At 37.9% G+C, this 19,109-nt stretch overlaps 9 protein-coding genes across 9 annotated transcripts; 4 read left to right on the forward strand and 5 right to left on the reverse strand. All coding sequences in view use genetic code 12, as the record gives it.

Annotated features, from left to right (window-relative positions):
• Window positions 1-121: 121 nt before the first annotated feature.
• Window positions 122-895, reverse strand: DAM1 (Dam1p; the record flags this gene model as incomplete). Its single annotated transcript, XM_067692583.1, has 1 exon — window positions 122-895. One exon carries the CDS (start codon window positions 893-895, stop codon window positions 122-124), a length of 774 nt encoding a protein of 257 aa, XP_067550386.1.
• Window positions 896-1,002: 107 nt separating this feature from the next.
• On the reverse strand, window positions 1,003-2,322 carry URA1 (dihydroorotate dehydrogenase; the record flags this gene model as incomplete). The annotated part of the gene is made up of 1 exon (XM_067692594.1): window positions 1,003-2,322. The coding sequence occupies one exon, from the start codon at window positions 2,320-2,322 to the stop codon at window positions 1,003-1,005; it is 1,320 nt and encodes a 439-aa protein (XP_067550387.1).
• A 199-nt stretch (window positions 2,323-2,521) lies between these two features.
• Window positions 2,522-4,102, forward strand: I9W82_000362 (uncharacterized protein; the record flags this gene model as incomplete). The annotated part of the gene is made up of 1 exon (XM_067692605.1): window positions 2,522-4,102. One exon carries the CDS (start codon window positions 2,522-2,524, stop codon window positions 4,100-4,102), a length of 1,581 nt encoding a protein of 526 aa, XP_067550388.1.
• Window positions 4,103-4,186: 84 nt separating this feature from the next.
• On the reverse strand, window positions 4,187-4,835 carry I9W82_000363 (uncharacterized protein; the record flags this gene model as incomplete). The annotated part of the gene is made up of 2 exons (XM_067692616.1): window positions 4,187-4,195; window positions 4,245-4,835. 2 exons carry the CDS (start codon window positions 4,833-4,835, stop codon window positions 4,187-4,189), a joined length of 600 nt encoding a protein of 199 aa, XP_067550389.1.
• A 474-nt stretch (window positions 4,836-5,309) lies between these two features.
• SKI3 (SKI complex subunit tetratricopeptide repeat protein) lies at window positions 5,310-9,470 on the forward strand (the record flags this gene model as incomplete). The annotated part of the gene is made up of 1 exon (XM_067692627.1): window positions 5,310-9,470. One exon carries the CDS (start codon window positions 5,310-5,312, stop codon window positions 9,468-9,470), a length of 4,161 nt encoding a protein of 1,386 aa, XP_067550390.1.
• Window positions 9,471-9,704: 234 nt separating this feature from the next.
• I9W82_000365 (HAL5) lies at window positions 9,705-11,900 on the forward strand (the record flags this gene model as incomplete). Its single annotated transcript, XM_067692638.1, has 1 exon — window positions 9,705-11,900. One exon carries the CDS (start codon window positions 9,705-9,707, stop codon window positions 11,898-11,900), a length of 2,196 nt encoding a protein of 731 aa, XP_067550391.1.
• Window positions 11,901-12,004: 104 nt separating this feature from the next.
• On the reverse strand, window positions 12,005-13,405 carry TPK1 (cAMP-dependent protein kinase catalytic subunit TPK1; the record flags this gene model as incomplete). Its single annotated transcript, XM_067692649.1, has 1 exon — window positions 12,005-13,405. The coding sequence occupies one exon, from the start codon at window positions 13,403-13,405 to the stop codon at window positions 12,005-12,007; it is 1,401 nt and encodes a 466-aa protein (XP_067550392.1).
• A 1,559-nt stretch (window positions 13,406-14,964) lies between these two features.
• I9W82_000367 (endonuclease/exonuclease/phosphatase family protein) lies at window positions 14,965-15,852 on the reverse strand (the record flags this gene model as incomplete). The annotated part of the gene is made up of 1 exon (XM_067692660.1): window positions 14,965-15,852. The coding sequence occupies one exon, from the start codon at window positions 15,850-15,852 to the stop codon at window positions 14,965-14,967; it is 888 nt and encodes a 295-aa protein (XP_067550393.1).
• An 835-nt stretch (window positions 15,853-16,687) lies between these two features.
• Window positions 16,688-18,349, forward strand: LCB4 (sphinganine kinase; the record flags this gene model as incomplete). Its single annotated transcript, XM_067692671.1, has 1 exon — window positions 16,688-18,349. One exon carries the CDS (start codon window positions 16,688-16,690, stop codon window positions 18,347-18,349), a length of 1,662 nt encoding a protein of 553 aa, XP_067550394.1.
• Between the last annotated feature and the right edge of the window lie 760 nt (window positions 18,350-19,109).

The raw sequence follows: 19,109 nt of genomic DNA on the forward strand, positions 1-19,109 counted from the left end.
TATGAATTCATTGGATAATTTAGACTACTTGATGTTGATTGCAGCACAACAAAAGAAATCTATAGCGCAAGTCAAATACGAGCTAAAACTTCAGCTACTTAATGGAGACTAAACTTCTAAACTATCTAAATGGTGGCCTTTGACTCAAGTTTTGCGGCCGTTGTTTTGCTTGTGGGGCAGTGTATTGTCTCATCGGCGTTGCGTCTACACTATTATTGAAAAGCCCACGCATATATCTAGGTGGCTGGTCTAAGTTTGGCCCGTGGCTGTTTGAAGCAACTGGTATTTGATGCGTTCTCACTGGCTGCGGTATCCTAGACACTCTCGTTGAAGGAACATTTGGCTTTCTGATAACATTTGAACGTGGGTTGATATTCTCATTAGTGGTTTGTAGCCTTCTGGGTGGAAGTCGTGTACCCATTGAACGTGATTGCGACGATGGTCTTGTTTCTTTAGCTAGCTTTTCCTTCAATTCAACATTCAACTTCTCAGCATCTTCAATTTTCCTTCTCAATTCAGCAATATGCTCTTTCTTCTTCTTTCTCATTTGTAATCGCTGCCAGGCCTTTTGGGACGGGCACTTGGGAAGATCAACACACCACATCGTAATTGACAACCCATACAAGAAACTGGCAAATGATTCATTGAAATGATTTGAAACAGCATCATGTATATGATTCAAGTCTCTGACATTGACATCCAAATCCTCAAACCCATCAGCTATGTCCCTAAATTTGTTAACGATCTCAGGACAATCCATGGGAAGGTTATCGGGATCAACAGGGTAATGATGTGGAGATTGTGATGGTAACGGAATACCAGACGATCTTCTCAGATGACGCCTATTAGTTTGCCTTCGGTCCCCAATTGGTGTAGTTGGCCTAGAATGTGACATTTGGTAGATAAAGTTGATAGAAAGAAGCTATGAAATCGTTTGTTTATATTTTGCGCGTTCAAAAAATAATTATTACATTTTGGTAGTAGTGCCTACACAAAATCTACCTATGCATTTTCATTAACAATTTGTTGCCATGTCTTGCCCTCCTTTCTCAATTCATTGGCCAATTCGTCTCTGATCTTAGCAACTAACCCTGGTCCCTTGTATGCAAAAGCGGTGTACAATTCTACAAAAGTGGCACCAGCCTTGGCGAATTCTAAAGCGTCTTTACCATTAGAAATTCCACCACAACCAACTAATACCAATCCCGAGCCTTTAGTGTGCTTGTGCAATAATTTCAATGCTTGTAATGACAACGGCTTCAATGGCTTTCCAGAAAGTCCACCAGTTTGGTTAATCAAACTCTCATCTGAGGTTAATAACCTATCCTTTGGTCTCTGGATTGTAGTGTTGGAGATGATAATCCCATCAACTTTGGCTTCTTTGGCTGAGTTTGCGATAGATACAATTTCAGGCTCTGTTAAATCTGGAGCAACTTTCACCAAAACTGGAGGTTTAGCTCCGAGTAAGTTTGTACGCAAGACATTACGTTCTCTCACAACAGTGGTCAAAAGGTTGGTAAGCTTGGACTCGTTTTGCAAATCACGCAAACCTGGAGTGTTTGGTGATGACACATTCACAACAAGCACATCTGCATATGGTCCAAGTCTCGAAACACCTTTAACATAGTCTTCAACCTCGTCTCCAGTTTTGTTTTTGCCCAAATTTATTCCTAGCAATTTACCTTGTTGAAATGCATTAGAAAATGGCACTTGGTCTGGAGTGTGGCTTCTATCAAACCTCTCAAACAATTTGGAAAAACGAACTCTCAACCCTGCAATGACGTTAAAGTGTCCAGTAGAATTGAATCCATAACGATTGATGACTGCGTCGTCTCGTGGTAATCTAAAGAATCGAGGTTGAGGGTTACCTGGTTGAGGCTCAGGAGTTATTGAACCAATCTCGACATAAGAGAACCCAGTGTTGAACAACGAGTCAATTGCTTCCCCATCTTTATCCAATCCCGCAGCCAACCCTATTGGGTTCTTTAAATTGTGACCAAAAACGTTGACACCCAATACGTCACTTTGATCATTTCTTCCTTCATCCAAAAGCTTGGGAGCAATGCCATATTTCATGAACGCAATACCTAGTTTATGACCCTGTTCAGCGTCAGTGAAAGTTCTTATAAGTGGACATAACACATATTCGTGAATTGAGGAACGTGAATCTAGAAGGTAATAACCTCCAACACCGGCTAACGTTCCACCGAGAAGAAGCGTAATTGGCCCTGGCAAAAAGCTCGACTTCAAAACAGTTTCCCCCTTGAGACCAGAACTGGGGCGTCCGAATAGGCCTCTGAAAAAAGTCGCTCTTTTAAACATTGTGTGGAATTCAACTGAGCTTGTAAAGTGTGCTAAGAAATGAAAGCCGGAAATCAGTTGATTGGAAAAAAGAAGCCAAAATAATTCGCAGCGCAAAAATGAATGAAAAAAGAAAAAAAAGTTGGAAATGGTAGCTCGAAATATTTTCAAAGAGATGATCTTTGGAAGAAAAGTAGAGCTCCAACAAGCAGAGAGTACCATGAGCGAACCAAAGAACAACAGAGCCCCTCAAAAGGACGATTCAAAGACCAAGAGTAAGAAAGCCGAGAGGAGGCATAGATATTCAAAAGATAAAAAGCTCAACTCCAAATTACAAAGAATAGAAAATCAATACAAAGATGCTTTGAAATCTGCGGCTGGCACTGACTATCTTTTACAGGAAGAAACTGGGTTCCTAGAGGCTGAGGGCCCTATGGAGAAAACGTTCAAGTTCAAGCAAGATGAAATAGTAAAAGCAGTGGATTCAAGTACCGCAAATAAAAAGTTTGAACTTAAACTTCCAGAATTTGGTCCTTATCAGATTGATTTCTCAAGAAATGGCCGTGACCTTCTTCTCGGAGGAAGAAAAGGACATGTTGCGTCTATTGATTGGAAATCGGGTCAGTTGGGATGTGAGTTACATCTAAACGAAACAGTCAATGCTGTCAAGTTCTTACACAATGATCAATACTTTGCTGTGGCACAAAAGAAGTACACATTTATCTATGACAAGGAAGGTACAGAACTTCATAGACTCAAGCAGCATATTGAAGCTACGTTGTTGGACTTTTTGCCGTATCATTTCCTTTTGGTGACAGCTGGACACACTGGTTTTTTGAAGTATCATGATGTTTCCACAGGAGAATTGGTCAGTGAAATAAGGACTAAACTCGGTCCTACATCGGCAATGAAACACAATCCATATAATGCTGTTGTTCATTTAGGACATGGAAACGGGCAAGTCACTTTATGGTCTCCAAACGCACCTGATCCATTAGTAAAAATACAGTCTGCTCGCGGACCTATTCGAGATTTAGCAATTGACAGAGAAGGTAAATACATGGCAGTAAGTGGTGCTGACAAGACGTTGAAAATATGGGATATAAGAACTTTTAAAGAAGTGGATCATTATTACACGCAGACACCAGCAACTTCAATAGACATATCTGATACTGGGTTGTTATCTGTTGGATGGGGTCCACATGTCACCATATGGAAAGATGTTTTCAAAAAGTCACACCAATCGGATCCTTATATGAATCATTTAATCCCGGGATCCAAAGTGGATAAAGTCAAGTTTGTTCCGTTTGAGGATATTCTAGGCATTGGTCACCAACAAGGCTATAATTCAATTATAGTTCCTGGAGCCGGTGAAGCCAACTACGATGCATTAGAATTAAATCCATTTGAAACTAGTAAACAAAGGCAAGAGCAGGAAGTTAGATCTTTACTTAATAAACTTCCAGCTGATTCTATTGCCTTGGATCCAAATACTATTGGAACTGTTGATAAACGAGCCAAATCAATAAAATTGAAACCGGGAGAAATCAATAACATAAGTGAATCGGCTACTGATACTCCCAATAAGATGGATATAAAGCCAGAAGTTAAGGGTAAGAATTCTGCATTGAGAAAGCACTTGAGGAGAAAGAGAGAAAATGTTATAGATCAAAGAAAGATGAGGATTGAAAAGAATTTGCGCAATGAAAAAGAGGCAAGATTAAGACGTCTGAAGATGTTGCAAGGAGAAGAAGAAGAAGAAGAGGATGTGTTAGACTCTGCATTAGCTAGATTTAAGTAGGAGAATGTAATTGTTGTTGCTTCTTTTCAGCACTGATATTGTTAATCACTTGGTTTAAAACTTGGCATTCCCATTTCAATGCTTTTAACTCTTCTTCGGTAATCATGTAACAGCTTTCACTTGATTCAGGTTCAAATGATACGTCACGCAGAGTTTGTGCCTGATTTGGAGAGATTGGGGTTAAGGATTCAAAACGTTGTTTCTGGGCCGTATAACTCAGCTCCTGTTGTAAAATATCAAACCGTTTGAGTATAATACGATCCTCTTCTGAAAGAAACTCAATAAAGGCTTGTCCTCTCGATGCCAATCTGGAAGAAAATGTACCGAGTATGATGAGAATCTGACACAATACCTTCAACAGTTCAGTATCTTTCATAATGATTAATTTGTAGAAGTCCAAACGAGGGGGGTGGTTAACCAAGCTTGCATGTTTTTTAAGATGGGCGACTAACAGGGATGATAAGACGTCTATTTGAGACCACAGTGGTAATGGAACTTCAATGGATGTGTTTGATGTGGTAGCTTTATACGACGTTGTAAATAATGGAGAGTCAAAAGTGTCATGCTTGAAGTCCTCTTTATTCAATAGGATTCTAAACAACTTGAATAACACGACAGCATCAGTCAAGCTAGAAGGATCATCTTCTGCTTTCAAGGGAGAATCTTGAAACTCAGAAAGCCAATGAATCACCGCAGTAGCTAGTTGGTTGATTATAGGTAAACTGGATTCCATGTTTATCCAATGAAGTTAATTGCATTGAGAATAACAAAAATTGGTTGCAAAAATGGAGCGAAAATTTTATGAAATAAAAATTGGTACCCAATCAATATCAGAAAATTCAGTACTAATCAAAGGAAGCATTCATGAGCGGAAGCTATGGTTTTACATAACAAAGCCTTTTAGATAGGACATTTTATAAAGTTTAATTCGTTTCTACTTTAGCAACAACGTGAGAGAGAGAGAGTCTCTGTGTGTATTTGCTATGTCGGATTCTTGTAAACATTCCATCTCAGCAAATCCTTGAATTAATATTAAGGACTTATATCCATCATCTTTAACTTGTTCTGTTTATATGAACTTAATAAATTGTTCATGCCTATTACGTCTGTACTAAGCTTCGCGGTGCCAATGTTGCAACGAACGAAAAAACAGAAAAAATTCCTATACCACATCACGAACTGTATCCCACTATACAACAGCAACAAAATGTCTGGGGTAAAGAGTATCCTTAAACTCGCAAAAACAGCGCTAGAGCTGAATGACCCAGAGTCTGCCTTGGATCATTCAAAAGAGGCTATAAAACTCGACCCCAAATCTTATTATGCATTTGTTTTCCAAGGCAAATCGTATCAGCTTTTGAATGATTCAGCAAAGGCAATTACCTCATTCAAGAGGGCCATTGACTTGGATCCACAAAATCTACTTGCATGGAAAGGATATTTTCAAATCGCAAAGGGATCTAATGACTACAAGCAGTTCTTTTCAGTTTTAACGGCATTGACAAAAATATACATCGAACAAGGGACTTCGATTTCCGAATTGTTGACTAGCATGAGAAACTACTTGAATGATAATAACGCCAAGAATAATGAAGCATTGTATGAGTATTACTTGAGGTCAATATTGCCAGGAACTGAGCTTGGTGATTTAATCGGATCTTCAGTTGAAACGCCATCACGTACATATAAAAAGTTGATTGATTTGAAGCAATCCCAAGTAGAGAAAGAAATGATTGCTAAAGTATCAAAGGAAAGGATAAAACTTGGAAGAACAATGACTTTGGAGCAAAAAGCCAAATTGGACGCACTTTCCTGGTCCTACTACTCTGATAATGACTTGATTAATTTGTACAATGAATTCTTGAATGTGTGCGATGATGAAGAGTTGAGAAAAACGTACCAAGAGAAATTGTTGAAGCTCAAGTTTGAGCTTTTGAAAATTTGTCCCGAAAAGGAGCCAATGATAAAGGATATAAAACAGTCTGTCGAGGATATGATTTTCTTGAAAACGACAAGTTTATTTTGTTGGAATTTGTATTTTGATTGGAATGATGCAAAATCTATTGATTCATTGGATGAGGATAGAGTGATTGAATACTTGCAATTATTTCAAAATGAGGGATTGGGCCTTGTCTTGTTTGGGTATGTTATGAGTGATATGTCACCATACAATAAGGAGAAAATTATCAAAGGGTTGTCCACTAATGAAATTGTGTCAAGCAAGACGAAGAAGAAGAAGAATAATAAGAAAGAAGAAACCCCTGAATTAGATGAGTTGGCAGATATGGATGACGAGAATGATGACAACTCACACCTTTATCTACCACAAGAGGAGGTGTTGGGAGTTTTGCTTAGTGGGTTCCAAAAGGTGAAGGGCTCAGTTTTGGCAAACAGGATTATTATAAACTACTATGTACATTTGAGGCAGTATCAAGTTGCATCTGAAAGGTGTCGAGAGGGGATCAAAATCTTGGCCGATCTTCAACGTAACTTTGGAGTGGATCTAAAGAATGCCAAAGAAGATTTATTGTGCTCCCTTGCTACTGTGTACACATACCATGAAGCTCCAAAGAACTACACTCGTGCGGTTCAATTGTACGACAAGATCTTGTCTACCAATCCAGATAATGTCAATGCCAAGGTAGGTAAAGGATTGATATATGTCGAAAGAGGCGAGTTGAATGAAGCAAAAATACTTTTAGAAGAAATTGTGAGGGATTATCCAAACAACTTGGAAGCGGAATCAGAGTACTATTGGTGTCTTGTAAAGATGGGTCAACATGTTGAAGGTAGACAAGGATTGCATAATTTTGTGACGAAAATAACTGGAGGGGATTTGCATAGTCGAGAGATAAGAGCAGTTGCATTTTGGAGGCTAGCAAGAAGCTACATGGATAGTGATGAGATTGATGAAAGTTACAAGTACCTAATTGAATCGTTAAAGAATTCTGACTTGTATGCTCCAGCCTACACCTTGTTGGGTGTTCTTTTACAAGATCACTACGGCGATCTTGAAAGAGGACAAAAATGTTTTTACAAAGCTTTTGATTTGGATTCCAATGAAATCACGGCCGCAAGGTATCTTGTGCAACAGGCAACTCAAAAAAATGAATGGGAAGTGGCCAATGTGCTTGCAAAGAGGGTAGTTGACAATGAGGCTACAAGAAGGTTAATCATGCGTGGTGATACCGAAGATCCATCTTGGCCATATAGAGTCCTTGGGTCCGGCGCTTTGAATAACCAGGACGATGCCAAAGCAGTAGAATGGTTTCAGACTGCACTTCGTACTAACGCCAAGGACTACCACTGCTGGGTGGGGTTAGGTGAAGCTTATTTCAACTGTGGTAGACTTGATGCAGCAGCAAAAGTTTTTCAACATGCATTAGAGATGAATCATGAGAGTGACTGGACGATCCAATACTTATTGGGAGTAGTATTGTGCGAAATGAAGGACTATAATGAAGGTTTGACCTATTTGTACTCTGCATTGGAAGCACAACCTAATGAGGAGTGTATTATTAGTGCAATTTATAAAGCGAATATCGAAAGCAGTATAAAATTCCTTCATTCAGGCTTTTTTGGAAGGGCCATTAACTCAGTTTCGAAAGCACTCAACTTTGTCAAGCAAGGGGTGGAGATTAACAAAACTTCGCAAAAGGTGTGGAAAGCTTTAGGTGATTGCTTAAGGGTGTTTGTTAAAATTCGTGAACGCATAGATGACGCACCTTTTGAGCTTGTGTTTGATATTTTTGACAAGGTTGATTTTGATAGCTTTGAATATCCATTGAGTGAGTCAATCTCAGTATCCAATGCAAAAGCGAAACTCAAAGAGGGACAGAAAGTGGACACGCTACTTTTGCTCATTATATTGGCTTCTGTTACAGCATTAAACAATTTGCCTTTAAAGGCTAACAAAATTCTCAAAGCTACTGGATTTTACAATCTTGGGTTGGCCTTGTTGGAAGCTTTTCAAATTTCATATTCCAATGAGCTTCGTGATTTATCAGTATACTACTTCAAACGTGCAATCAAAATTGAGCAGAATAATCCTAATTACTGGATTGCATTGGGTAATGCCTATTTTACAACAAATCCACTAATTTCTCAACATTGCTATATAAAAGCAACTACTTTGGAAGTGAAGGATGCTGAGATTTGGGTCAACTTGGCAATATTGTATTTAAGCTTTGGCGATGCTCAATTGTCTCAAGAGGCCTTTTTAAGAGCACAGTCTGTGGCTCCGCTGGATCCGCAATCATGGCTTGGTAATGCAGTTGTTGCTGAAGTTTTGGGCGATGATAGCAAAGCATCAGATCAGTACATTCATGCTTTTACTTTATCGAAAGGTCGTTTACCTTTGGCGCTGCTATTGTATGGATTATCAGTTATTAACCGTAGTGCAGATCGTGATCCAAAGAATATTGAGACTGCTCAAGAGTTTAGTATGAGTAATCAAGCCATGTATCAGTACTTGAAGTATTATCCAAAGGATCAAACTGCCTTGAGTGTTGCACTCTCAATTGCTGAAAGGTGTAAAGATTTTGAAACTGCTATTCAGTTGGGAACCAGATTATGTCAACTTGATGAAGAAGTTTATGATGTAGAAGAGTGTGATTCAATACTTTTGAAAATTGCTGTGACAAAAAGTCAGTTGGCGAGATTACATTTGGGATTGGGAGATTACGAAGCAGCTATTAAGGAATGCAAATTTGCACTCGAGCTTGATCTGGAACTGGACGAAATTGTAATCTCAACTAGAATCACTCTTGGTTTGGTTTATTTCTTCACGAATAGGTTTCAGGAAGCAATCGGTGAATTGAAGATTGTATTGAGTCAATATAATGACTCTGCCAGGATTGTTGCTTTGATTTCGCAAGTCTTGTATGCACACAATACTGACCAATCGAAGCAAGCTGCTATTGATCAATTATTTGCCCATATTGAAGAGCACGGCTCATCGCTATTGATTGTGCTTACTCTTGGTGCAATCTCATTAGTTGAGGATTTACCTGAATATCTTGAAGCCGTGAAGGATGATTTGCTAGGTTTAAACTTGAGTGAAATTGTCGCTGACACCAGAAGAGAAGTGCCTATGTTAATCAATGAAATTAATGATCGATTGGGCAAAGATGAAGACAAGATTTGGTGTAGATATGCTTACATGTTTCCATTCAGTTATCATATTTGGAAGCATGTCAATTCAGAAATGGCTAAACAAGTTATTGTTTCTAAAAATGAAAAAGTTACTGGTGATGAGTATGCGGAAGCTATGGTTAAGACTGGTAGATTGAGAGATATTCAGCGTGGGTTAATGATGAATCCATGTAATGAGGAGGCCATGAAGGCAATAGAATCGTGTATAGCTTAGAGTAGATGTTCATGACGTCAAAGCAAAAAAAAGAGCATCTGGTGTCAAATTGTGAGTGCGAAAAAGACGCAATTTTCAAAATTTGTAATGGATTTCACATGAGTAGGAAATTGAATTGAGGCAATCGAGAGACTTTCATTCATTCATACTACGTGTATCCCATCTTACTTCATCAGAAGGTTTTTTAATTTCATTTTACTGCCCCAAAACAGTTGAGACATAGTTTCAAAAAAAATGGGCCTATTTTCCAAAAAGAAGTCATCATCGCCACCAACTTCAGTGAAATCTGCAACAGGGCCAGGCTCTTCAGCTTCAGTGAAATCAGATTTGGGTCTATCCTCATCTAATGAATCAGTCAAGTCAGATGCATCTAGTGGCAAGATCAAAGGGTTATTGAAGAAGAAATTGAATGCAGGTGGAGGAGCCAAGGAATCCCGTGGGAATGCAAAGGTTGATCAATTGAGTGCTGATTTACGTCAGACAAAACTTAATGACCGGGTACAGGTGCCTGACTCGACTTTGAAAGTGCCACTTGGCCAGAATAGAAATTCTCATTTAAGCACCAATGGACATCAGCCCAAGAGACGAGTAAGTACCATTCTTGAAAGCGGGAACAACTCCAGTGGAGATGATGAAGAAGAGGGGGACGATGACGATGAAGATGAAGAAGAAGGTGATACATATGACGACTACTCAGACTCCTCCGAGTCTGAATTAGAAGAAGATCATTTACATCCAATAAAACCGAAATACGACGCCACACATCATGACTTGGCCCAGCAATTGTCTACAATTATGGGATACTGTGGCTTACGTCGTGACCCATCATGTTCCACCGAAGAAGCCAATAAGGAAAGTCAACGGACATATTCATTGCTTGATCAAGATAACAAGATTAAAAAATTGTCGAAATCGGTTCATAATGATGAGTCAATAATTGGTGACTATCAAATTAAATTGATTCAAAACTTGAGTTCCAAAATTGAGAATTTGATAAATGATGAAAAAAATAAATGCGTGTTGACTAAGGAGAAGTCGTTGTATCAGAGGTACGGTGTCGTTCGAAATGTAATTGGAAAAGGAGCTTATGGGTTGATTAAATTTATTGATCCTGATGGAAATAAAGGACCAGCTTCATCGCTGAATAACTTACCTCCCTTGGGTAAAAGATTATATGTGGTTAAGGAACTACTGCGACGCAAAGATGAGAACACCGCCAACTTCATTGAGCGAATAATGTCAGAATTTGTCATCTCATCAACATTAAACAGCAAGTACATTATAGAAACTGTTGACCTAATGGGCACGCTATTACCAACAGGCATGTCATCGCAACTGGGTTCAACAGCGACTTCAAGCTTATCAACGATGGATATACGCATCAGTCAAGTGATGAATTGCAGTCTGGGTGGTGACTTATTCTCATATTTGTTAACTGGAACCAATATCAAGAATAAGAGTATCAATTTCATGTCATTGTATGAAGTTGATTGCATATTGAAACAAGTTGCTCGTGGGTTGAAGTACATGCATGCGCATGGAGTTGCTCATTGTGATTTAAAGTTGGAGAATATCTTGATTTCGTATCAAGCTGGGGATGATGAAAATAGTAGCGCAGCAGACAATGAAGATTTGAAATCAAGTCTTGAGAGTAGATTGCTGATTAAATTGAGTGATTTTGGGAAATCATTTGTGTTTAGAACTGCATTTGATAAATCAGAACAGAAATTGCAAGGAAGTCAAAGTATAATTGGATCTGAGCCGTATATTCCACCTGAGGAGTACTACCAGCAGTCAAACTCCTCTTCATTTTCATCAGTCAAGAAGGATTGTTGGGCATTTGGAATTGTCGCATTGACATTACTCAATATTCGAAGACATTATTACTCGTACCCTTCATCGAGCTACAATGGTGCTTATCGACTGGGTCTGAAGTTAGTTGCGGGCAATGATGCTGATGGGTATAATACCGGATACTTGTGGAAAACCACCGAAGCTAAACCCAACAATGCAGTTGAAGTTGCAGGTGGCTCTTCCTCAATTGTGTCCATTTTGCTAAAATTGGATTACAAAGATAAGGTGTTTTCCGAGTATGTAAAAAAGAGAATGATTGGAGATTACGATGGCAAGACTAAAGAATGGTTAATTAAACGAGCTGGTAAATTTAGTCCCATTGAAAATATCTGTAAACCTATGAACAAAGGTCGTTCTGCAGATGATAATGGATCTGCTGAGGGTAACAGCACGAAAGAGAAGGAAGTTGGCGTAGATACATTTGGTGCTGATGCCGATTATCAAGATGAGGATGATTTGAGTGAATTGAGAGTATTGATTCTTTATAAATTACTTGATCTTGATCCTAGGACTAGGATGACCATGGATCAATTTTTGAAGAGTGATTGGATGACAGCAACAGAATCTTGTTTTTAGAATCTATGTATATATTTATATTATAGAGACAAGAGATAGAAGGGAGGTGTAACATATGATTTCTATTTCTCTTATTATTTTCTTCTTTGTTTTTACTATTTACTTTAAAAGTCTTGAAACTTGTCTCGGTAAGGATCATCAACTCCACTAATACCATAATCCAAATCTTTATCTTCTGGGTACTTGTCAAACTGTGAAGTATCTCCTACACCAGAAGTAATAGGAGGTTCATAAGGTGTTTCAATATCTCGAGATAATAATCGTTCCCATATAACTTCTTTAAACCAAGGATGATTCTTGACATCGTTTGATCCACCTTGTAAATTACCCAATCTTTGAGTTAGGTCCTTAACAATTAATTTTTGTAAAAGATCCAAAATATCTGGTGGCAAGTAGTCTGGGTAAGTTATAGTTCCATTCAAGATATTTTCATAAGTCTTCATTGGTGTTGGGTCATAAAATGGTGTATAACCAGTCAACATTTCGAAAATCAAGATACCAAACGACCACCAATCAACTGACTTATTGTATGGCTTAGTGGCAACAACTTCCGGTGCAATATAATCTGGAGTTCCACACAATGTATAAGTGACATCTTGAACTTCTTTAGCAAATCCAAAATCCGTCAATTTAATGTGTCCATTTTTATCCAACAAGATATTTTCTGGTTTCAAATCACGATAAATAATGTCCAAATTGTGTAAATATTCAATGGCTAAAAAAGTCTCTGCCGCATAAAATTTAGCCACAGGTGTAGGGAACCGCTGAGATTTTCTCAATAGGGAAAACAATTCACCACCTTCTATATAATCCATAATCATAAACAAGTTATGACAATCTTGAAAAGTACCCCACATTCGAATTATAAATGGATGTTGAGCCAATTTCAACATTCTTCGTTCGTCATTGGTATGTTCTACTTGTTTCATATTGACAACCCGTTCTTTTTTCAACACCTTCATGGCGTAGAATCGTCCATTATGAATTGATCTAGTTAAATGAACTCTTCCAAAGGACCCTGTACCTAAAGTTCGCAAGATTTGGAAATCATTGAGACTATATTTACCTCTGGTTGTAGTGTCTTTATGTGCATGTCGTGAAACCTTTTTAGTTAGTGAGTTTGATGAACTATTTTGGCTACTTAGGTTAGGTTTGGCACTGTTGGGGGTGGTAGATTTAGGTATACTCTTGGCAGAGTCGCCAATGGTGTTCACATTGGTATTTGATGAGTGTCCGTTACTAGTATTTGCAAGGTTGCTGTTGCTGTTGCTGTTGTTACTGTTGTCGTTACCGTTGGTGTTACTGGGGTGGTTGACAGCGTGTAATCCAGAATGATGCATGCTGTTACTACTATTGTTGTTATTCTGATCTAGTGTTGGTGAATTAGATGCATATATGTTGGTATTATTCAGTGGTTGAGGTAAAGAAGATGAAGATGAAGAATCATTCAAACTCATGTTTCGAAGTGATTGTGCAGCTGAATCCTGGTGGTGGGTAGACGCCATATGCGGTGGGGGAGGGAAGGTATTAATTGTTACTGTGTTGTTTACTATATTGATTGATTATTAGATGATACTACTACTCTTCCCTTGAATCTGTCTGTTTGATTCTGATTAAAACTTGTTTCTGTAATATTAAGTTTTTGGTAGGGTTATGGTTTTTGACTGTTTTTTTTTTTTTTCTTCTTCTTCTGTTCTGTTCTGTTTCTTTTTTTTTTCTCGTTTTGTTGAGATTGTTTTTTTTTAAAACAGAAGAAAAATTTTTTAAAAGTGAAAGTAGCGTACGAAATATAAGTGGTATCCAATTCAGTTCACTTCTGTCTTGTTTAAGCTCTTTACTTTTGATATTCTGAGTGTTATGAGTAGTATAGTCTGTTGGTAATCTGTGTAATTGTTTTCTTCTTCTTCTTCTTGCATGTGCCTTTTTGCAAAAAATAAAAAAAAAAGATAAAAAATTTCTTTTTCTCTTTTTTTTCATTAAACCTTTACACCCACACAAACGTATCCTAACACCAATACAAACTGATTGTATTTTAACAACCATAACCGTCACATTCTAATCTTCACATTTAGTTATCTACAAGCTATTGAAGTAGTATAATATATATATAATACACTACTTGCGTTAAAATTCTAGTATATTTACTCGTATAAGATCCTTGTCGGTCATTACTTGAATTGGGGTTGTAAAAAACAAATCAAAGTTTTCCGCGTTAAATATTTCTGGTTTTGTTCCCTTTTATTTCCGTTGGGTCGTGTACTTTTGGTAATAAGAGTCGGATAAATCAACATTTGACCATTCAAATAAAGAAGTCAAAGTTGTCCTTTTGTTTCCGCTAAAACGAAAGACCTCTGTATGTAGAGTTTATTAATTTGCTCATCAGCTGGAAGGGACGGGAGGAAAGACTTAGAAGATGAAGAAGTGGATAATGAATTTTGTTCAACTTACCTTTGCTTGTATTTGATTTTTTCTTTGCTCAACTGCTAAATCGTTTACGTCACTGTTACAAACACACACATACATACACAATCTCTCTTCCTACTAAATTTTAATTGTCATCGAAATCAAAGCCACGTATTTACATATATATATTATTTCTGAGCTAATAGACGAACGAGTAAAGATTGTGTTTTATTCAAGTAAACACAGCCACACAGACTTTGCATCATGGTTTTACAACAGCAAATAGTAAAGACACGCACAGAGAAGTAAGTACAACTTCTTAGTAGAGATTTGCATTCTTAGCCACTTCTAATCGGATCATCCTTGCCTCCGGCCCTTCCGTGCCTTTTGTTCCTGATCATATTGAAAGCATTTTCGTCAATGTGTGTGTTGAAATTATCTTGGGTCGTAAATGCAACTCTTTTCGGAAAAATCTAATACTTACACAAAACTAGCTGCATCTATTCTTGTAATGCCATCAATACATTTCTGTGAGAGTAGACCTCGGCTATTTCACTTTCTACGGCATATTTAGTATCAGACTTGAACAGCTTTGTATCTAAACACATAGGTTACTCATTTTTACTGATACATTAGATAGAAGCATACAATCATCCCTACATCATATTTGAACAATTGCAATCACAGGACGGTGATCACTACATAAATATCCTTGGGATCCGACACCACCACCACCACAGTACTGTTTTTGCGTTGTATGGTACAATATAGGCACATTTTTAGTAGTCCAAATGAAATCAATAATTGATTCACCGTCACCACCATTGCTAAACCCAGTACATGTTCTTCGTTCACCTTCAATCTTTTGTGCATCAACTCCCGATTCTTGTAGATACTTGATCAACGTCTGATACCCCTTTGAGCTAGGCTCACTATTCAAATCACCTGTAAGTACCAGCTTATTCACTTCATTTGATTCAGTCATCAATTTAACAATAAGCAACGCCGATTGTTTCCTAGCCTCTTCACCACGATGATCAAAATGGGTGTTGAAGACATTAATTGACTTATCTTGTACCCGGCTATTCTTCAAATACACATTAGTCACAATTCGTTTCAACGCAGCATCCCAACTTTTGCTAGGTCTATCAGGAGTTTCACTCAACCATGAAGTTTTTGAAAATATAGGTTTTTCCCAATCGTACTTGTTATATAGTATTGGTGAAAATTCTCCTTGCTTGCCCCCATCATCTCTACCAACACCAACATATTCCCAATCGGAACCTAATCCATGCAATATATCTTGTAGTTGGTTATACAACACTTCTTGTAAGCAAACAATTGCTGGTAAGTTGGGATTGGAAGACGTCTGCTTGATCAGTTCAATAACACCTTGTTTTCTAACTGACCATGGTTGTTCACCTTCCATAAGCTTCTTTGTATCATAACGTATATTATGGCTGTATATTAGAACATTTAAGGGAGTTGATGCAACTTGCTGTTTATTTGTTTCTTTCTTGTGGTTGATATCTGAATTGGTATTGCTCATGGTGTATAACAGTTGCTACGTTAAGGCACTCTTGTAATAGTGTGGTTTTGTCGAAGGACTTTGTCTCTAAGATATAATTTCCAATGGAAGAACCCCTTGCAATTTTGCCGGAGAAAGCAAGCAAAAAAATAGTCACAGAAACAACGATAAATTATAAGATTGCAGAACAAACTTTCAATCTATGACAAAGTGTGTAGAGAGATGAAGTGTAATGGTCCAAGGCTCTCCCTGTTTCCTTGCTATGGTATTTTCAAGACATCAATCTTATCCGATCACCCAAAAGGAATTCTCCAAATCTTAACGGAGCAATGTATCATATGCCATTTCGCGGGTTGAACTTCGAGGTTTCAATGGATTGTATAATCTCCGCCTTACACAGTATCTATGTTACATCTTCTACGCTAACAGCTTTATTGTCTCGTGATAAGGTCTCCACCCTCGGCATTAAAATATAAAAATCGCGGTTAATTTAACTCAACCGAGAAAACTGACACGTCCGAAATATTACTACCTAATCGGGAAAGCGTAAGAGCTATATCAATAGATTTTTCAACTTTTTACTGTGCACAGACTATATCATAAAAGCAGACCCAACATAAACAAATCGCCAAAAAAGGTTCACTAACCTTCCTAGATCGAAACTTGTCACTCTTGAAAAAAATTTTCTTTCCCATAGAACCCAAGGAAAAGAAAATTACCTTAATTATCAGGAGATTCATTTTAACTTTTTGTTCCCGTGTTCTTATTTTTTATGCCAGATTTAATACAATTCTTTATACGACCCATTGACGTATTTTTCAAAAGCATTTATTCATCTATATCTAAATTATTCAGAATGATTGCATCGTCAACCCTGTTGAATAGGAAATTATCCTCGGAACAGCTTTTGTACCAGAAAAGAGATCTTTTGAATGTGACATTGGCTTCACAGGGAGTGGTTGTCAATACCAATCGACGATCGCTGGGGAAACAAAGTCAACAAAGTGGTCAAGTATTGGTTTCAAACGATGATAGTGATGACCTGGGTGACCTTGGTGTCTCAAGTGGAGGAGCTTCAGGGTTCTTTGGATTTTGTTGTGGTTGTTTCGGAAACGGCGGGGAAACTTCAACTAATAAAAAGATTCCTCAATTTATATCATACAAGAGTATAATTCATGTTGAAACTTTGGGTCCCGAGGAGAATCATGAAGTCAAGTTGACATTTGTTATCCCCAACCATGATGATCATTTGAAAAAAGATACGAAATTGACAATTCATAAAGTTAAAGCTCAAGTTCAAAATTATGATGCACAGAAACACCACCAAGAAACTGTTGCAAGCTTCATTCAAAACAAGGCTTACCATTACAAAGTGATGCAACAACCTTCAATATTGGTGTTGATTAATCCACATGGTGGTCAAGGACATGCAGTCAAAATTTACGACCAAGATATTAAACCTATATTACGCGCAGCTCATTGCAACATTACTTATAAAGAGACAAATTATCTGGGCCACGCGATGGATATCGCTAGAGATTTAAATGTTGACGAGTATGATGTGATTTTGTGTTGCTCTGGAGATGGAATACCTCATGAAGTAATCAATGGGTTCTATCAACGTAAAGATAATGGAGTTTCTGCATTTAACAAGTTGATTGTTACTCAATTACCATGTGGGTCGGGAAATGCTCTTTGTTTGAGTACATTGGGTGGATCACAACTGGCACAAATCGCCGCTTGGCACATGCTCAAAGCGAAACCAAGTAAGGTGGATCTAATGGCAGTGACACAAGGAACTGAAGATAAACAAGTTACCAAACTATCATTCTTGAGTCAATGTTTTGGTATTGTTGCCGATTCAGACATTGGAACTGAACATTTAAGATGGTTAGGTGCTATTCGATTTGAAATCGGAGTTATGCAAAAAGTATTTACATTTACAAAGTATCCTTGTGATTTGTACGTTGAAGTATGGACTAAAGATAAATCGCAAATTGCTCTCCATGTTGAAGAGCATTTAGCCAACAATGATAGTGTCAATAATCACGATTTACGTGTTGTCACCAGGGAAGATTTACAATTACGCCAACCTCCATTGGATCAACCAGTACCAGCACATTGGAAAAACGTACCTCTGTCAGTTACCGACAATCTCAATGTTTTTTACGTTGGAAACATGCCTTACGTTTCAGCCGGTGCCCAATTCTTCCCAGCTGCATTACCAGATGATGGACACATGGACATGGTCATCACCGACACCAATGCATCAATAAGTAACATTATTTCAATCATGATGAGTGTTGAAAAGGGAACTCACGTAGACGATGAGAAGCTAATTCATGCAAAAGTGAAATCATATCGTTTGATACCGCGATTGAAGAGTACTGAAAATCATTATATTTCTGTTGATGGGGAAAGTTTCCCCGTTGAAGCTTTACAAGTGGAAGTCATGCCTAGTGTTATGACTGGCTTGTTGTATGATGGAAAGTTTACAGAAACTGTATTGACTGAATAAATTAGATAGTAATAATTCAATTCTGTAGATTGAGAGAGGGTTAAAAAACTCTACAAAGAAACATCAGTTTCAATAATACAATAATAATATAGTTTACATTTATTATAACTCTGTCACAACCATTTCCTTGGTCTTCAAACTCGAAGGGGTCCTCACCCGGTGTACTGTCAAGTCACGGCGTAGGCATCGTACCGCCCCCAAATAATCTCGACGCTCTCCGCTTGCTTTACGGGACGTTCGCAACCTCCAAATTCTTATTCCCATACACATACCCGGACGACTTGCGTCAAACAAAAACCACCTAAATTTCAAGGTCTTCGCAAGGCGTAAGCAAAATTAAAAAAAAAAATTGCATAGTTATCAAAGTATAGAGCACTAGGATCACTCAAGTTTTCGTATCCTTATGTCCCCGTACAATGATATGCACCGGAAGACCGAAATTTAGGCTCCTTATTATTTCGAAACGCTCCATACTACTCTTGAAACCCATTCGGTCTCACCGACGCACCCCAGGTATTTGGCTGTTCCCTAGAAAAAAAGGAAGTGAAAGTTTATTTTTATTTTTTGGACATGAGTACCGCATTTTATACTTTGAAATGTCCCACCTGCATGGAAGTATTTGAAATTAGCGCACAAAGCCCAATTTGCGAAAAGGAATTGATTCGATTCGATCGAAACCGTACGAAATGTCAATTGTGAATTCCATTTCAAAGAGTTCGACCACTTCTAACCTGAACCGGATTAGTAATTGGTTTTTGGG

Source organism: Candida metapsilosis, assembly GCF_017655625.1.
Source record: "Candida metapsilosis strain BP57 chromosome Unknown scaffold1, whole genome shotgun sequence".
Taxonomy (NCBI): Eukaryota; Fungi; Ascomycota; class Pichiomycetes; order Serinales; family Debaryomycetaceae; genus Lodderomyces; species Lodderomyces metapsilosis.